This window comes from Rhea pennata, chromosome 5, assembly GCF_028389875.1.
Source record: "Rhea pennata isolate bPtePen1 chromosome 5, bPtePen1.pri, whole genome shotgun sequence".
Classification (NCBI taxonomy): Eukaryota; Metazoa; Chordata; class Aves; order Rheiformes; family Rheidae; genus Rhea; species Rhea pennata.
This window is the reverse complement of record NC_084667.1, coordinates 30504473-30523845: the sequence shown is the minus strand read 5'-3', so window position 1 is coordinate 30523845 and position 19373 is coordinate 30504473. Positions and strand designations below refer to the sequence as shown.

The 19373-nt window shown below is 37.6% G+C and overlaps 2 protein-coding genes across 2 annotated transcripts in view; one reads left to right on the top strand and one right to left on the bottom strand.

Moving 5' to 3' along the window:
- CCDC73 (coiled-coil domain containing 73) overlaps positions 1 to 1638 on the top strand; it is a 56322-nt gene extending 54684 nt beyond the window's left edge. The window contains exon 18 of the mRNA XM_062576308.1: positions 1432 to 1638. Within this exon, the coding sequence (XP_062432292.1) occupies positions 1432 to 1638 (207 nt within the window). The remainder of the gene's footprint in view (positions 1 to 1431) is intronic.
- An 843-nt stretch (positions 1639 to 2481) lies between these two features.
- EIF3M (eukaryotic translation initiation factor 3 subunit M) lies at positions 2482 to 18261 on the bottom strand. The gene is made up of 11 exons (XM_062577121.1): positions 18145 to 18261; positions 16484 to 16616; positions 15543 to 15681; positions 15008 to 15131; positions 14367 to 14461; positions 9718 to 9801; positions 8222 to 8321; positions 7670 to 7751; positions 3762 to 3905; positions 3156 to 3216; positions 2482 to 2736 (listed from the first exon to the last, which is right to left on the bottom strand). The coding sequence occupies exons 1-11, from the start codon at positions 18184 to 18186 to the stop codon at positions 2616 to 2618; spliced, it is 1125 nt and encodes a 374-aa protein (XP_062433105.1). The 5' UTR covers positions 18187 to 18261; the 3' UTR covers positions 2482 to 2615.
- Positions 18262 to 19373: the final 1112 nt, after the last annotated feature.

Below are 19373 nucleotides of genomic sequence, written 5' to 3'. Positions count from 1 at the left end.
ATAATTGAATAGAAAGGGGAGGCCTCCCCTCACTATCTGCAATGGAAGAACAACTCTAGCCCTCCAACGAAGAATTAGAGGTTATGTTGTGAATGCGTAAGCACAGCTGCGCTGCTGGCTCAGTGTAAGGTACTTTGTGCAGGTCGCTGGTGCTGCACAAGCCTCCCCAGGAGCTTGCCCAGCACCCAGCTCAGCATCAGGTTACCAGGGGAGAATTAGCTCCCAGCGTCCCTCTGGTTTGAGGATGAATAGCTTCAGGCTATATTCTTAACTGTTACCTCCCAGCCAAGAACTACACAGGCTGCAGAACTCCTTTGCTTCACTAGTATCTACTGTCAGTCTCCTTAAATTAAATCACTGTTTTAATGGTGGAGTTCTGCTGAAGAGTATAAAACAGCTGAGGTAGTGTTTAAACACCTGAGACAGGGTGTTTGCCACCTGCAGTCAAATCCAGCACTGCTGTTCCAAACAAAAATAACACAAAAATAACAGGACCAGAAGATAACCCAGAGAGATGGAACACAAAACTTCTGTTAAATAATTGCATCAAACCAATCCTCACTAGTAACTGAAACTCTGAATCCATGACATTGCACACAAGGGCTAAGATTGAGACAGTTCAAGCTTCTCCCAAAAGTAGTAATTTTTTTTTGCACGCATTTAGCACAGAAGCAATGACACCATGCTGAAAGGTACTTCATGTAGTTATTCTTCTATGAAAAATAATTAGCACAATTCTAAAATGCCAGTTTTCTAATGGCTGATTAGTCTTACCTACATCCTTTATCAGTAATCTTCTACATAAGAAGGAAAAAAAAGCTAAGTTTTATTCCAGTAGACCTTACTGTAGGATCACGTATGTTTTTGCTGAGGTCAAACAGAGCAGACTGTCATTCAGGCAAAAAACTTTCACTACTGTACTGCCATACACGTTTGATTGCAAAGATATGAAGTACCTATCAAATAGTAATTAAAACTATTCAAAGAACAAAAACATCTTTAAGAGGCAAAATCATCTGACTGTAGTCTTTGCTTTAGTTAATGGTGTATACGTTCTAATCAATAAAGCTAAGCAGAGAGGGAGTTAACACCATAAGCCTCATGAGTTTGGGTTTTGTTAATCAAGTGATTGCATAGCAATCGAAATGTCAATTGCAACATTAAACTGTTTAATTAAACAATTTATTTTGCTGAGCTGCATTCTAGTGCAAGGTTGTCAGACATTTTTAAATCATAACTTTTGTACAAAAGTCTTCACTTTTATAAAAATATATTTAGCATTATCAAGTTTTATAAATTAAAGTTTACTTTAGCTTTAAGTTGAATGTCTATTTCAAATCATATTATCCTTCTGTTCATGTTTGTTTACTGCGTAGCAAAATTTGAAAATTTAAACCTGTATTAACAACTGCTCAATTTGTATTCTGTCAGGTGAAGGAAGGATTTGATGTTTTAAAGCATGAGCAGAAGTCTTCACATATGACTTTAACTCCAGTAGTGAGTGAAAGTGCACTCAGAGATGTAGACAGGTGTTCTACTCAGAACTTCAATATAGTAAGTCAAATAGAAGAAATAGAGAAGTTCTTGAATTTGGAAAGACTTCATTCATCAAGAAAGAGAAAATATGAAGAAAGCTGATAAACAGCAATGGCAGGAGATGAAAATGCAGGTGTGACTGTGTCTTAAGCCCAGATCAATCACTTCTGTAAATCAGACTGGTAGAGTAATTTCTATATAATACTTTGTTCTATGTATTGTACTTTCTTCTTTAACAGAGAACAGTTCTTTTTTTTTTTTTTTTTTCCCCAATGGATACAATTCCTACTAAAGAAAATGAGTTCTCTATATTTCTGCCCTCAGATTCAACTTATTATGGTTTTTGCCCTGTTAAAATGTTTTCAAATTATTATTTTAATCTCTTAAATAAAAATAAAGAAAAAAGTAAATCTCCTGCTCCTGAAAAGTTTTGGCTGAAATACTTGAATTCTTGGTCAAATTGCTCACTTAGCTTTTAAACAAAAGCAGCAGCAACTGTTTGACAAGAATGGTTCCTACAAACATTTATAACAACTTACAGCTATTCTAGGTGGCAGGAAAACAAGAAAATCTGCTTACCTTTACTACAGACTTTAATAATTTAACTGTATCTGTAGTAGTAGATTCTATCTAAATAATGCCTCTTTCAACAATAAATCATCAAGTATGACTTACAGAGATAAAAGCAGCAGATACTGCTTCATAAAGTTTCACTTTTAACTGGTTCACATATTTCCTCCCTTAAGGTTTAATGGAAACTTTCACTTCAAAATTGCTTGCACTATCATTTTCTGATCTCTCTCCCTCCCTCCCCCTACTTTGTGCGAAGAAAGATCCTTAATCTGTAAAACTGAGTAACAACAACAAAAGAAACACAACCGATATTGTCACTGTCTGTTATTGCCAGTTATAAGAAAAAAATCAGAAGAGATTTTCCCACGATAGTTGCAATTTAGAGTATTTAATTTTCTTAAACCAATTGAGTACATTTTGGAAACAATCACAAATTGTCAAAGTTTGAATAAATTTCATGTAGAGTGAGACATTTCTAGGTAGAAAAGACTTTTTTTTTTTTTTTTTTAGGTGTCTGAGAGACTGAGGAGACTGTTTTTCACTTGATTCAAATTTTGTTTCCAGGTGTTTAGTGTGTCATATAATTGCTGCCATTGCTGCTTTCCAAAAGTCCGATGTGTGCTGTGACTAGAGAAGTAAAACAAAATTGGAAGAGGATTACTAAATGTAATGCTTACCTGGTAATTCCTTTAGAGCATTACTTTACTATTGCACATAATAGGGGAATTTTCTCCATATAAAGAGCTATATTTTACCAGTTACAGAATTCTGTAGCCTTCCCAAATATTTAAAGCAAGAGCAGTCATTAGTATTCTTGTCACTATTAGGTCATTAAATGAAATGTGCTGGAAAATAGGACTCTTTCATTAAATAAGCTAATCACATCCAGTCTGAGCTTTAATAAAATTATGATAAATAGCAACTATTTAACTACAGGCAATAGATAGGAACAATACCTTCCTTCTAGTTAAAATATTCTACAACTGTACGTGAAATAATTAGAACATACTAAGTTCTGCAAAATGCTATGAAGAATTAAGTCTTACCTGACAACTACTTTTCTCTGCGTCTGATCTATTTTGCAGTATACCATCTTTGTCTTTACAGCTGCAAAAAAAGCAATACTGTTTTGAGCAATATTTTCAAGATGGGGGAAGGTATTAAATAGTATAAAACCTCTTTAAACTTTGATCAGTACAAATATAAAACACACTAGTTCACTTAGTGTTGTTTCACTGTTGGTTTTAACAGTCTAGTAGGCAGAAAAGCAAAATGATGCAACAAGACAAAGGTCATGCATGAATCCTATTGTTTTGTGCCAATCTATTAAAGCAATATCCTGTAGAGTTTTTATGAACTCCTCTCCCTTGTGATTACATCCTGTTTTAAAGACAGCAAGCAAAAACAGATGACAAATTAAACTAGCAAACATCTTACTAGTTCTGTAAAGAATTGTTTGAAATATAGTTCCTGTCACTGAAAACACTCTTTAAAAAGTCAACAGTTGAGCATGTGTAAGTTTTACAGCTATATCTTAAGAACATATATAGCAATGCAAATAAAGACTTTTTTCTTAATATTTAACAGAAGCTTAGAAGACTAAAAAGCATAGTTCATTAGCATTGTGTCAAGTATGTTACTACAGTTCTTACCATCAATAACAAATGCTTCTACATCATCAGCTCCAATCTGAAGTTCCTGTTGCATTGTGTCAAATGATATTTCTTTATTTTCTACAGCCATTCCCATGAAAGTAAGTAGCCTCATTTTTGCCATATTTTGTTCATGCAACAAGCCTGTATGAAAGTGTTGATAGTTTATGGATATGAATTACAATGTAATAAGTCTAAAGGTTTCCATATTTTTCCTATATGTACTTCCTAATAATTTTAAACTCATTTCATATTGAGTCCATCTGGCTTTATCAGCTTTGAAGGAAACCATTCTTCTTCCTGCATCTTTCTTGTGTTTTGCTAAAATGTTTAGTTTAGTCATGAATTTTTCAAGACATATTTGTCAAAGAAAGTTAAAAAGTATCTTAAAAAAATAAAAAGCCCTAAACCCAAAAACTCAAGACCAGAGTTTTTGTTGAACCAGTAAAAGCATTATTGTAACAGAGTTTAGGTGTTTCTATTCACTTACAGCTATAATACCCATTGAGGGGGCAAGTAGTCCCCCCCCCACCCCATTACATCATCAGGAAGTATAGCAATGCAATAAAAATTGGAAAACAAATGTCTGGTGATGTCAGAGCCTTTCTACTACATCACCACTCATATTGTGCTCTAAAACAAACAAGTCTCAATAATCATTCAGCAACATAAGATTTTATTCCCCTAAGCAAATCCATTTGTGACACTGAGTAAACGTTTCCACCACAGGACAAAAACATTATGCATCACGTGGTGCACTGGCATACATGCTCTAAGCATACAAGAAAGTGTTCTTCCAGAATACAAGAATAGAGATTAAAACTTGTTAACTTGTTAGATCTTTTATGTGATGGTATGATTGGCAACACAAGGAACTGAACCAAGGGCTTGCACATCTAAATCATATACCATTTTCCTTAAAAAAAAAAAAAAAAAACTCCCCAAGAAACAAAAGTAGGTGAACAAAGCATTTCTTAAGTCCTACGGGAAACAAGCTAAGATTCACAGGAAACTTCATTAAAATGAATGCCAATCATTTTGTTTTGAAATGATGTTATGAACATTCACATTGCTTCTGTAAATATTTAAGTTTGGAATTTATAACATCCATACACTAATAGGAAAGCACATTAGTGCAGAACATCATGTTGTGTTAATTAGCCATAATTATGATGCAGGCTTTCTATTTGGCACTGATTCAACAAAAATGTGATCATCATAACTCATATGAATGAGGAGCACAAGCAACTATACCTAACTGGGCTTAATGGAACTCTACAAGCATCAAAAAAAAAAAAATCAATTAGCACACATTAACCCTAATTAACAAATGCAAATGAGATGCTGATTAACTTTCTGAAAAAGACTGCTGATAATACCAGATTAAATGTGGACATGTTAGGGCGATTCAGTTGACACAGATAATGCTACTGCTGGCCTAAGTTGTCAGCATTAATAAAACAACACATTGTAACAAACTGATGCCACCTGTAGGAGCCTTCACCACACAGCTTTTGCAGACTAATTTTTAATTGATCCTGATCCAGAAGAGGTTAGAATTAAAGCTGATGCTGGACTGCCATTGAAATTCCATTATTAATATCCATTAATTTAAAGCCTGATACTTGCCAAGAAATAGTTACTAAAAAAAAACCTTTAGCACATGGTTAAAAAATATTCATTTTAAAAAATATAGCATAGTATATAGAATATTTTCTGAATGCCTCAATATCTCTACTTTGGCTACTGCACAAAGGCATTCAGAATTTTCTGAGTACACCAGAAAGCAGGTCAGAAAATAGATAACTAGAAATAAGACTGCCTTTTAAAACACTATTTCACAGGTATTTAAGAGTTTTACTAAGCTTATGCATATATTGGATATATTGGAAACATCAATACTACATGTTAACTATGCAGAGCACAGAAAAAGGAAGGCAAAGCAGGAACAATCCTGACTTCATTGCAAGTATGATATATAATGAATGCTACGTATCTGCATAACTCATCTTCCATAAATTTACTCAAATATAACTGCATTTTCAACAAAACTTTATATTGGCAACTAAGAGATAAGCTATTTCAACATATAAAAACAAATAAAAAATGAAAAACACTCTCTCATAATGAAGAGAAACATATTGTCTACAGAACTAGTATTAAAATAAGTAAGATAAAAGCTACACTTACCCTCTGAAACCTTACTGTTAATTTTATCCACAAAAAGTCATATTGAAATTTCCACCATTTTAATACCCAAAACGCTGGCTTTGAGGGTAATTATTCTCAGAATTATATGATACTATTAAACAAAATGGTGCATGTGTTAAAACACTGCACTGAACTCTGTTTTGTTTTAATAAAACTATGGCTTCAGCTACTGTTCAAGTGTCATTTCAAAATCAAAGTTATAAAAAAAATCTGATTTTTATGGAAACATTTATTCATTACCAATATGTCAAAGCTTTAATGCAGTAATAAAAAAATCTGCATCATTGAGCAATTTCTGCATTGTCACTGACCCCTGTCCTAAAAAGCTGCAATATAAAAAACGTAATTTTAATGCATGCAATAGCTTATGAACCAGTGCTCCTTTGAAACAGTCAATTACACATGAACGGGGGAGTGTCAAAGTGTTAATTACTACTCCTTTTTTCCACAGTGTGTAAATAAAGAGGGTGCTGACATTAACATTCCATCACATTGCTTCATGTGATGAAACAAATTAACTGGGACAGAACGTGCCTTGCTGGGTCCAACGCATCAGCACTCACGCACGCACACACAATGCGTGCTTCATCTTACTGCTTTACCTCCGTACAGAAAGAACGATTTAGTAAGTTTTAAGCATATAAGCAATATAGGGATCTCCTTCTCTTCGCATTATGACTAAGTTAGTGCTCATTAAAACACCGAGCTGGAAACACAGTGTGAGTAGACAGCAAGCATGGGCAGTGCCCTCCGGTCCTGTTGTGCGCAGCTGACAAGATTCAGCTGCGTTTAACAGAAGCCAGTCCCAGCACACCGGCAGACAGCTGCTGAGGCTGGGATGCAAAGAAAGAAAAAACAGGGGACACTTAAGACACGTGCTGCAGCAGCTCTTCCTTAAAATTGCATAGGCAAGCATGGCAAGCATTCTTGTTCCTGAATAACATGATTTTCAAAGTCTCTTATAACTAAACTAGAAAAAGAAAGATTTAAAATAAATGATTTTTTCTTCCATTTTAAGTTATTTCCATATTTATTACTTAAGACAGCTGACAGACTAAGTTCCATAGACATCATGAACCCATCCCTCAATCACTCAGATACACATTTACCTTAAGGAATTGTTTGCAATAAGAAGCTACCCTTTACATCAGAAGCGTACATCAACTATACATAACTACGCCTACGAAAAATATGTCAAATATGGGTGAATTCTGTGGTAGTACCTGACTCCAGCCTTTTCACCTAAAAAGTTAAAGCACAGTAAATGAATTAGAAAATCATGTGGTAGGAGACTACCTGTTCAGGAGAAGTATTTGCTGTTAAAGTTATTGATCATAGTAAATAAATAAATAAGCTTCATACAAACTGCTGTCTTACTCTATTAAGAAAGCTATGATCTCTAATCTGGCCAATGTGTCATGTTCCCCTGAAAAAGGTATAAACCAGAAGAATGGGAGAAAAACACAAACCCTCTTCAGACCCCCTAAAACGTCTCATCTTGGCAGACAAACCATTCTTAGATGGTTCATTTACCACCTATAGAGTTTGGAGTCTACAAACTCTAATCTATCGTCAAAAAAAAAAAAAAATCCTATTCAGATCTTTGGGTTCAAATACAGGTTCAAACTGAAGCACTTCTGAGGTTCCCTATCTTAAGCCATGTAAATAGTCAGAAATGTAATCATTTAAAAACTTACCAAGTGAGTCAATGAAGTCTTTATTGTTCTGATAAAACTTGACATAAGATGCTAGTTTAGCACTTACAAAAATTGTCAAAAGCTAGAAGAGGAAAGATTTCAAATATAAGAACAGTTTAAACATTTTCCGTATTTTCCTTCCTGCAGACTGGACAAATACATAATGCCACTCTTAGTATAGAATAAAAAAAAGTAAACCAAAACATTAACAGTTAAATTTCTGTCTTCTGTCAAGAGCTCAAGGCAATCTGTGTTGAGCTTCCTTCCTTTCCTCCGATCTGAAGGGCAGTTTGGCCTAAATGCATCGGAGGGCATGACTTCTCACTCAGAATCTCTGAACTTTCTGCAGGGGAACATTCTATTATCTAGTCACCTTGAATTTTACACATAATACTTTGTTTTTATAATTCTAAAAACATTAAAAAATTAATACATTATAGCTCAATATTACTGACATAGGTCACTATTTTAATGAATTTCAAAAGACACTAACAAAGAAAAAACAATGCCCTCTACAGATCTCAAACTGTTCTGCCAAAATCATTTACTTACATCATGAATAAGTTCTCCTTCCAAAAATTTGACTGGTTTTAAGGCAAGAAGATGATCAAAGAGAAAAGTATTTGGATCCTTCAACGCTCGTACAATACATCTAAAAAAGAAAAATACTTACTTTTACAGCAACTCACATTTTTATGAGTAAATACAACTCAATTTGTTGTTTGTTTTCTAGGAAATATCCACACGTTTTTAACTAATCTTAAATGTAAGGCACGTTACAGTACAAATAATTTTAAACTTTGTTTTATGGGGGGGCGGGTAGAGAGGGAGCAGACCCAAGAAAGCTGCAAGTAATTTGTGGAATATCACTGATGAAATTTGCCAGGTAGCAGGACTACAGATCAGAGGTTCCAATTTATTTTCTCTATGCATTTATTTCCATCCCAGCCTTCATTCCTGGAAGTACTTTTACTGTCCTCCTAAAGTTTCATAGAATTAAGTTGCTTAGGAAGATTAATTGTACTTGAATATATGACACAAAACAGAAAAAATCCCACTACCAAACAACTGCAAGACCTACAAATTATCAGTTACAGCTCCAGACTATAAATAGTCCTCAAGTGTTTCTAGCACTGCAGATGAAAGCATTTGTCCAATGGCACACCAGAAGATTGTGAGTGCTACACTAGCGCTCGTGGCCTACACTGTGACCCCTACCATTTGACATACACCCCAGAAGAACCTACAGTTTGCGAGAACCTACCGTCTGTGTAGATGCAGCAATGTGATAAACCCAATGTAAATATTTTGTTTCAGATGTAAAAAAGCTCCAGATTTCTGTAGTTTAGTCATTGAAATTTTCATTTATGCACAGACACTATTTTTAAAGCGAGTCATCCCCATTTTTCTGCATGCTCCAGTATAAACCAGTTCCTTGGAAACTTGTTTGTGTGCACCCAGCAGAACTAGATGATTTATTAAAATTTAATTCCCAAGAAGAATCATAGTAGGCAGAATATGAAAATGCAGCTTTTACTTATCTTTGTCAGTCGGAAAAATACCTGTTAAGATTCAGTTTTACTAGCTTATCCATCAAGAGATTTTATTTCTGTGCATTTTATATTTCTTATTACTTGCTTACTGCAATTATACTAGAAAGTGCTATTTGAAAAGAACACTTAAAATCTGAGAATCAGAAACAAAAAATAAATCAGTTAAAATCTGAAACAAAGGATACTAATGCAATTTTTGATTGCATAGTTGATGTAAACAATTTTGCCTAAGGCTGATCTCTCTCAGCAGTAAGCGGAAATATGCCTGTGCACTTGCACAGTGCAGCAAACCTGACTGCCTAAACCCCCCCCCCCCAGATGTTGTGGATTGCACATGTAAAACTCTTGCTCAAGCTGGCCATGCTACAGAAAAAGGGCCATGGCAGAGGGCCCTTGCCTGCCAGGCCATTCAGTATTCTTAATGGTAAGGTGATCTACACAATTTAACAATTTAGTAAAAGCTACTTTTAAAAAAATCCAAGAAGTCAGCATTACCTGTGAGCATCAACTCTAGCCTGGGAAGCATTGTCCTCTGTGTAACTTCCCAATAGTTCCACCATTACTTTTGCTGCAGTGTCACTATATAAGAAAAATAAAGTTACTTCAGGATTGTTGAAAAAAATAGTTCAAATAAGTCCCTTACGATGTTATAGGACAAATTAAATTATACTTGAAAAGATGCAAATGATCCATTTCAATTCTAATGGAGAGAACAAATTAGATGGATATATTCTTTCAAATCTGGTTTTACAAAATGTTTATCTTCACCCTTCATTTCATTCTCTTAAATTGATAAATTACCTGCTGGTTATGGAAAAAGCTTTCTGGACTAGGAACAGCTTTATATGGTTCACTAGAACGCTCTTACGTGCATCTGGATTTAATCATTGCAGAATAAGTAGTGCTGCAAAGTTTATTTCAAATGCAAAATGGCATATCTTAAAGAATATTTATGGTCAGAAAAGTGACTATATAAAAGCTGCCTTTTCTTCCTTCACAGATTCCCTCTCTTCAAGTATTCACAAGACAAGCTGCTCATTTTTCTGGTGAAGTTACGCAGCCAGGAAAATTAGATTGGCTTAAGCGGCTGTAAAGCAAGCAGCCTCAACATTGGTTTGTCAAGATAGTTCTTAGAAAAGCAAATTGAGTAAATCTATGGCCTTGTCTACCCAGATGACTTTTTAACAACAGCTCATCAATGATACTGCAAAGCAGCTCTCAGTTAACTCAGAGCTCATGTTAACTGATTTTTTTTTTTTAAGTACTTCTCTCTACTAGTAGAACTAGTAAGGCCAGCAGCTGTTGATGATTTTTACAAAATTTTCAGCAGAAAGGTGCATTAAATATGCTGCATATATCCATACATACAAAAATTCATTTCCCATTTCTCATGGAATTCTTGTTGTCTATTAAAGTACAAGGCTGTGATAGGCATTAGATTTTTCTTCAGCTACTCAAGTTCCCTGAACAGTTCACTGAGGACTGGAGAACATTCCCAGCCTCTGAGTTTGATTGGTCTTGTATTCTCTTCCTAAAGTCTACCAAAGTCCTTGCTGATACTATCTTCATGCTTGCTTTGGATAAGGTGGTGTGCATGGGGAGGAAGACAGGACCAAATGGAAATGATGGCAGCATGAACATGCTTTGCAGAACGTTTCCAATACTCATGCACAGAGCGTACTAGATGTTCTATTGAAGACAGAGAATTAGTTTAATACAAGACAAACATTCACATGGGCTCGGTTGGCGTGGTATTCAACATAACAAAGTAAGTGTTTGTATTTAAAATGAACTTTCAGTAGTTGTTCTTACACATTTCGGAACTATTACAGATTTCCAGAACTTTTCTCCCCCACTTCGCCTCATCCCTCAGAAGGGAGAATTACAGACTATACATTTTGCTCATTTTAAATAGTATTTGCAATCCCTCTCCCCCTCTTTTTGGAAGGGAGAGAGAAAAAGTGTAAACTTTCACTTGTATTTCTAGGAAACTTCAAAGTGCTAAAAAGAATTACTTCCAAACTTTCTGTGCCCAATTCTTGTGAGCCTCAGAAAATATGACAGGCATTTTCACCTGTGTCAGACTACAATTATAAATTAGGGCACTTAAAGCAGTAATACATGTCAACATGTTACTACAGCTCACTGCTAAATGTGCATCTCACCTAAGTTGTAAAGGTGAAAATGCTTCTAGTGAGATGGCTTGCCTAAGTACTTTTGGCTGCATTTACCAATCTAACATGTAACTTGATAAAAAGTCAATGAGAATGGAAGAGTGATGGTAGAGAATATGAAGAAAAAAATACAGAGTATTCAGAGACTTAATAAGATGTTGGAATCAAGTCCCTCTACATTAAATTACATTAAATACAATTTAAATTAAATGAAATTATTTTGCAAGTGTCTGATGTTCCAAGCTTTCTGCACAGATATTAATAACTAGACTTGCCAGATTTGTTTGAATGCAAATTTGGGCAGGACTAATCCCACTGAATCCTGCCAAGTGAATGGCAGAGACACAGCTGTAAGCTGGATCAGGCTGGAGCCTGGCATGATATCCAAGGCCTCACAGCAGAACACAACTCTCCGGTAGCATACAAGCCATGCATACCTGTAGAATTTCACCTATAACCGGAAAAGAAAAGTTGTGTTACCTTGCAATTTCATACCAATACAGCTAGAAATAAATGTTGAATATTAAAGCAGCCAAGGCACAAAACTCTACTGCAGAATGTTTATATTACAAAGCACAAGCAACAGAGAAAGCAACTATCCTCCTGCAAACTTCAGCTACCAAATACAGTTCTCAGAAATAAGCCACCAGTGGCCATCTGTTTTCCAGCCGCAACCACCAATTTTCTTCAGCTGATCATGGGAAAGATAGCATTCTTTCTTTGAAGAGAACAAGATTATTTTAATCATCAAGAAGAAGAAGCCTCAACCAGAAACTGACTGGAGAAGAGTTGATAAAACAAGCTTTCACTTATCAGTGTAGGAAAAGGAGCGCAATACCCAGCATCTACATGATCTACTTTTCATGAGCTACCAACCTGTTCACTGCCAAGTTATCTGTTGGGGAAAGTCTATTATCTCTGGAAAACAATCTCTTCCGCCACACAGAATGAAGTTAAAACATCAAAAAGAACACAATTCCTTTAAACAATGTATTCTTTTTCCTTGATTATAAATCAATGTGTTAACTGAGTTATGATTATTATGATTTAGTTTTCATTTCCTACACATCTTCCCATACTGTTGTATCTAGCAAAATTCCCGAGTGCTAAAGCTAGAACGCTGCTGAGTTTCCCAGACTACTGCAAACAGTACCCACTGATCCAGGAGAGTGAACCAGGTCAAAAGTGCTTAGGCCCTCTCTTGTTCTCTTTCCTGTACAGGAGTGTTAGCGCTCTGAAAAATTGTTCCCTTCACTGCAAAGCTCACTGCAACAGATGGTAAGGACACTGAGTGCACAAGTAATCTTTACAGAGTTTGTCAAAGTTTTTAATGTCTAACCTAAAAACTGTTACTAGTAAATACATTTTTTTTTTGAACTCTGGAGGCCAACTGCTAAGTGACCTCAGTAGCAAAGCAAAGCATTCAGTATCACACCAATAACAAAAATTGGAAGTTTAATCCATAGATTTGATAAGACTAGTTAAAGAAACACTGATTAAGTGTGGAAATTAACCTAACTAAAAGCTCTCAAGAAATCACCAGGATGAGAAGTGTTTAGAGAGCAGGAGCATTACGGCATATGACCACAATATTTCTAAAACAAAGCACTGTACAAGATCTCTGATTAACATTCCTGATATGATTTTAACCAACGAAAAGCTGTTACAGAGTACTATCAAGGTAAAACCATTTTAATGTTAACAGAAATAATAATTTCCAGTAGTGTTACAGCTCACAGAGTAACTACTCTTTATTACTCCACCAGGATTAATCATCCCTAAATTGCAATGAGTTAGAAATGATCCTGCTTAGCTTACACAGCATTTCCAGGGTATAGTTTATTCTGGCCCAGTGAAACAAACTCTCCTGCCAGAAGAAACTCTCCTCCTACTATGACATATCCGCACTTGCCCCCCCACACCCTTTTTTTTTTGGCAAGGTCATCTACCCCAAGGTCACCACAAAGCTACACAAATGCTTGTACCAGCACAAACATGAGGACTGTCCCCAGCTAGTGGGGACAGGACAGGGGATACAGGGCAAAACTGTTTCCTTCTGCAGTAATGCAAGGTTATGCAAATGTAGAGAACGTGAGTGCAGCTCTGCTACCAGTGCAAGTCAGCAGTGCAGAGGTCCTCTCCATACCCTCTCGGTGGCTGATGCTGCCTCACTTAGAAAACTGACTCAGAAAATAGAGCAAAGGGAGAGGTGCAACAGATACTACAAGCAAACTTGAGTTTGCTCTGATACAACAGAGCAAACTACAGCAGCAACAATTTAGGTAGACCAAAACTGTTGTGGAACCACATGTTAAAAGCACTGCCGAAACCTAGCCCATCTCAACAGCCCTGACCAATGCACTGAATATAATGCATCACCATCATATATTTAAGATAAATTGATCACCGCTCTCAGTTAAGACTTGGATTAATTTACATTACATACAAGAGTACTTTACATGCCAGAAGACTGGTCTGCCAAGTTTGTTAGATCAAAGATTCCTCTTACGATCCAGGATAATATTTTAAAATGGCTAAGCAGGTACTCTGTAGACATTAATTTCCATGATTAGTGGAAAGCTTTGTCTTAGAGGTAATGTTTACATAAAAAGACTGATTCTATTAACTGTGATTGATAAGCCTTCCAGCATCGTTAAATAAGAGATAGCACTACCATGCACTAAAATGTCAAAAGTGCAATTAAATAATAAAATTGGCTTAAAGCTACAATACTTGATGGTTAATATTTACAGGAAGGAATAGTTTTATTAGTTACAAGCCAGGGGCCCTCAAAAATTCACTGTTAAATTTAATACTCTTGGAGACGGTGGTTAAACTTAAGAAAAGAAATTCAGGTATATTTGGATTGAATTAACAGTACAGATTAAGTTAGAAAGGGCTATGATAAATATTTCCCTACAAAGGGCTTAGAATACATCTATTTAAAATAAGTTATTTGGCTTTGTGTACCTCTTTTTGCAGTCCACTAGGACATCATACAGCAATCTCAGAAGGGTATGCTTTTTCTCTGTGCTGAGATTCCAATCAGAAATCCATTTTCGGACCTATGCAGAATGTAAGTGAAAAAGAAGTATTGGGAAAAAGCTAAAGTAAAACTGAAAATATTTCTCATTTTCTCTAAGGCAGAAAAAGATTCAAAAGATTTTTCACAGGGATTGCTCCTCGAGCTCTTCTGACTACTAAGCTCCTCATGTAAAACCTGGAAGTTTTCCCATGAGAAGCCAGAACTCTGCTCTCCATGTACTTCCTAAATAAGGACAGATGGTTTCAAGTCTCTGATTCCAGAAGCAAAAACTTGATGCTCCATTCCTGATCAAAGCTTCTCCCTTTCACAACTGTCACATGAATCAAACAGATGCATCTAACTTTGCTCAACATTAGAGACAGAAAAACAAACAGCAGATTAATTTAGATTCTGTAGAAAAACTTTTATAAGACAAGTAGTTTTGTATTCTGTGGGTTTTTTTTATTTCACTAGGCTCTGGCAATTTATAACAAGGAGATACAGTCTATATCACTGCTGACTAACATTCAGTGAGACACAACATGGTTAATATGAAGGCCATAACTTGAAGCATCACACAAATTACCTGATCAAGTTCAGTTGGAATGTACTGGATGGCACCACACGATGAAGCCACTTTAAGAAGGCTGCAGTACACTGTGTATCTCACAGGTGTATTCTTATCCATGCCATGGAAGAGATTGCTCAGGCTAAACCACAAACGATGAACAACTAAGTTAAAAGAAGTTTAGCAAAACTTTGCTGGAGTGCATACAAATAAGTGTTCCCATTAAGAAGTGTGCTAGTGCACACAAACTACTTTCATTAGTACCATCCTGAGCCCATGATGAATTGTAACAGCTTCCAGTTTTACAATAGCAGAGAAACTGAAAAACAAACATTTTAAGTCCAGAGCACCTGAGTAAAGAAACTATATTGATACTACTATTTTACGATAGAAAAAAAAGAAGAGGAACAAGGGGGGAAAATGCATTATGCAACAGACACAAATCCTCGATAGGCACCTTATACTTTGATTTATGAAAGACACAAAGTATCTCCTTAAAGAGGGACTATTTTATAAGATACCTTAGCCTTACTTTTCCCCCTAAAATACTTACAGCTGCAGTCTAAGAGACGGGCGCTCTCCTTCCCGAAATTTTACTAATTTCTCACACAGGCTTTCAATCAGTGCTTCTTGTTTGTCAGGCTCCAGGATAAGAAGCAAAGAAACGACACTGTTCATTACGCTCTCAACATCTGCACAGAACAAAATATGCAGCTGTTTAAAATTACAAGCAACAATCATCATCAGTAACTATTTAATGCTGAAACATCACTTCTGCTATGAATACTTTATAGATATTTTGTATCAGCAAGATATTATATATGACACTGGACATCATGTAACATAGCAAAAAGCTTTTCTACTATTTTATGCTGATTTGCTTACAGTACGAAGTAAAAAAAAAAAAGTTCGTTCTTAGAAAAACTCTGCATTTTTTCAAACAACATGTTGTTCCTATTTATTTTATGTGTAAAACTTCTAAAACTTCTGACCTACAACCCTAACTCTAAAAGGAGTTAACAACTACCAAAAATTCTAATGTAATATACACACGTAATAACACAATATAATCAATTAATGTTTAGGTTCTAAAACATCTCATTACAGGTGTGTACAGTCTTAATTTTTATTGCTATCTGATTTGGTGCACCACAGACGTGAGCCATCCATTGAGTCTTACTTTATTGTAAAAATTTTTGCAGAAAAGAAACTCGTTTTATATACAACTTGCTATACCCTCATAGTGACCACAGTCCAGCTTTATTTCTGACTTCTTCAAAAGTCAATAAACGTTTGGAGAAGACGAGGCAGAGTACAGGCATATTTTACATGGCACTGCTGGAAATGTGTGTTTTTCCAGTTTCAAATAGATGCACCTTTTTAATATATACAAACCATACAACATACCTCTAAATTTTGTCAACAGTTAGTTATCTGAAAGCATCAATGGTGGCAATATGCTTAGTAAAACTGATAAGACTTAAAGACGCAAACCTTTGTCGTCCTCCTTCAGGCACACGTCACAAGCTTCAATAATCTGTGCCAAGTCAACATGAAGTCCACCTTCAGAGTTCTCTTCAGAGATTTCAGCTCCTTTAGATTTCAAGTAAGCTCGAAGTTCTGCAGCCTTAAAAAAAAAAAAATTAAAACCAAACAGTGAACAGCAAAGCCAGAAAAATTAATTTCTTACTGATTTCTTTCTGCAGTTATTCCTCTTTCCCTGCCCTCCTCACCCCCTACCACACTGTCCCTCTCTCCCATTTTAATACATGACTTAAATACCACCTAAGTAAGCGCAGCGCATGCTACAGCTATTTGGCTAGTGACTGAATAAATCACCTAACTTGGGTTTCTCACTGTAGGAACGCATCACAACTGCTGGACAAAGGACTGCAGCCTTAATAAGTTTTTGCAACAGAGATGTTTTCTTCTTAAGAATTCTTATTTTCAAGACTTCAATTCCCTTCAACAACTTAAGTTGAAATAATAAAACCATTTAGTTGTGTACTATACAGAAAAGGTAAAGAAGGGCACAGAACTACTTTAGAGAAAGAAGAACCTTTAGTCTTCACACAAGTTACACAAGGCAGCTTCCAATACCGATGACCTACTTTACCTCGTTATGATTTAGATCTACAGTAAGAAGATACGTTTTCCACAGTGACAGGCCTATGCACTAACTTCACAATCCATGGTTTCAAAAGCAGAACTACAGCTCTTCAGAGTTAACCTTTATAGGGCCATGCAATTTTTGACATAAGGAACTCTGATCCAGATGCCACAGCAATACAAGATGTAATTTACACCAAGTCCAGTGTGAAGCCAACACAGTACCATAAGACATAACTAAATGCTCTAGGATCCTTTGCTACCCAGAATATGTTTCAGATTAACCCCTTGAAGAATATTTAGCAGATACTAGAGCAAGCAAAAATGAGACTGAAGACTAATATTTCTAACATATATTTCTGGTAGGTCTTAATTTGAGTATATAAGAGACATAAGGAATAACAAATGCTAAAATTCAAAGACAGAACAAAGCAACAGCTCAAAGACAAAATGAACTATTTCCATGACTAATTCAAACATCAAGAAGCCAATAAAAGCAAAAGCAATAAATAATGCTCTAGCTACTATCTGAGCCAGCTTCCTTTTCCTAAAAATGTCCTGTTGAGGAGTGACAAAGAAAAAATATTAGTGAGATAAAGATGATTTTCAAAGACGAAATTGTGAGCACACATTTACAGTCAGTTTCTTCAACTCCCACCCTAAGATCTTCAGCAAATACTGCAAATATTCGCGCGGAGCCTCGCTGGCTGCGGCGCAACCACAACCGCCGTCGGCGAAGCCCCGCTCGCCGCGCTCGGGCCCGCCGAGGGCTGCAGAAGCGGCCCGCCGAGGCCCGGGCGCGGCCCGCGGCGGCTCAGAGCGCCTTGCAGGGGGCCGCCCGCCGCCCCTCGCCCGCCCGCCCGGCGCCCCGCGCACGGCCCCAACGGCCGCCAGGCGCCAACGGCCGCCAGGTGCCAACGGCTGCGGCGCGGGGGAGGACTCACCCCTCCCCCGGCAGCCCCGTCCCGTCCCAAGAACCGGCGGTCGCCCCGCCGCGCCGGGAGGCACCGCGGCCCGCGCGCCCTCCGCCCCGCGCCGCCGCTGACCTGATCCTCCTCCGTGATGTCGATAAACGCCGGGACGCTCATGGCGGCAGAGGCGGCGGCGGAGGCTCCCGCGGCCGCCCCGAGCACGCCGCCGCACCGGAAAGGCGGAGCGGCTTCCGGTGCCGCGTGACGCCACTTCCGCTTCCCCGGTGTGTGTTGTGTGGGGGAGAGGCTGGCTGGCGCTCGCGCCCGCCCCTGTCGCCCTCCGCCCGCCTCGCGCCGTTGGCGCGGCCGTTGGCGCGGCCGTTGGCCCTGAGGCGGCGGGCGGCTGCTCCGTGTGCCCGGCCCGGGAGCCGGCGGAGCCGCTGGCGGGCGAGTTAGTGCCCCTGGTCAGTGTGCCCGGCCCGCAGCAGTGTGGCCCCGGAGTCCCGCCTGTGCCGGGTGTCATCCTGCCCGTGGTGTGGTTCCCCCGGCCGCGCGGGCCCTTTACTGCCTGCGGGCTGCGCCCCCGGGCGAGGCGGGCCCGGGGAAGGGCCCCGTGCGGCCCACCCCGCCGCAGATAAGAGTAGCTTGCCGTCCCTAGCAAGGTATTCCGACATGCATTGGTATCTGGGTGCAATAGATGTCCGTAATGCTGAAGTTACTACGATGCTGAGAGAATCAGAGTTTTTTTTCTCTCCCAAGCTACATTATTTACTACCTTTTTGTTGTTTCTTAGTCTGTGTTTTTGCTGAAAGAGTTTAAATAGTAGACTTACCCTAGGAATGTTGGGAGTGAAAGGTAATAAGAGAGTGGACAAGAGTTTCCTAATTAGATACTTAGTTTGTTCTTAAAATCACCTTAGCTTAAATTCCAGTTTAAAGTAACAAATAGTGGCATGCTGATGCCAATGTGTTGCATACTTTTTCAGTTTAAGAAATTTCCCATTCTACTACTGTGCCAGACCAAAAGGGACATAGCTTGACTTGCCTGATATTTCAAAGGTTAAAATAAAGGCCAGGAAGAAAATAGAGGGAGAACACCAAAGAAACTTCTATTTCCCTGTTGCTTATAAGTATTCACTGGATATAGACATTTAAAAAACACTTAGACACATTCACAGCTAATTGGATTAAATCTTTCTAAAGGCTTATTTAATAAGATCTGGAGGGTTTTGAAAGGAGAGTCTGTGGATGGCTTATTGCTACATAATGGTACCGGCTACAAAGTAATCAAAGAGCTTTTTATTACTCTATAAATTGTTGAGTAATTCAAAATAAATATTTCTTTGGAGAAATATAATCTAACAA

Excerpts from the sequence above, each read along its gene's own strand:
- EIF3M (XM_062577121.1), bottom strand. The coding sequence starts at position 18,186 with ATGAGCGTCCCGGCGTTTATCGACATCACGGAGGAGGATCAG. Across the intron at positions 15,682-16,483 it reads CCTGAAGGAGGACGACAAAG|ATGTTGAGAGCGTAATGAAC; the intron begins GTTTGCGTCTTT and ends TGTTCTGTGCAG. Across the intron at positions 7,752-8,221 it reads AAGGAGAACTTATTCATGAT|CTTTTGACAATTTTTGTAAG; the intron begins GTAAGTAAATGA and ends TTCCTCTTCTAG.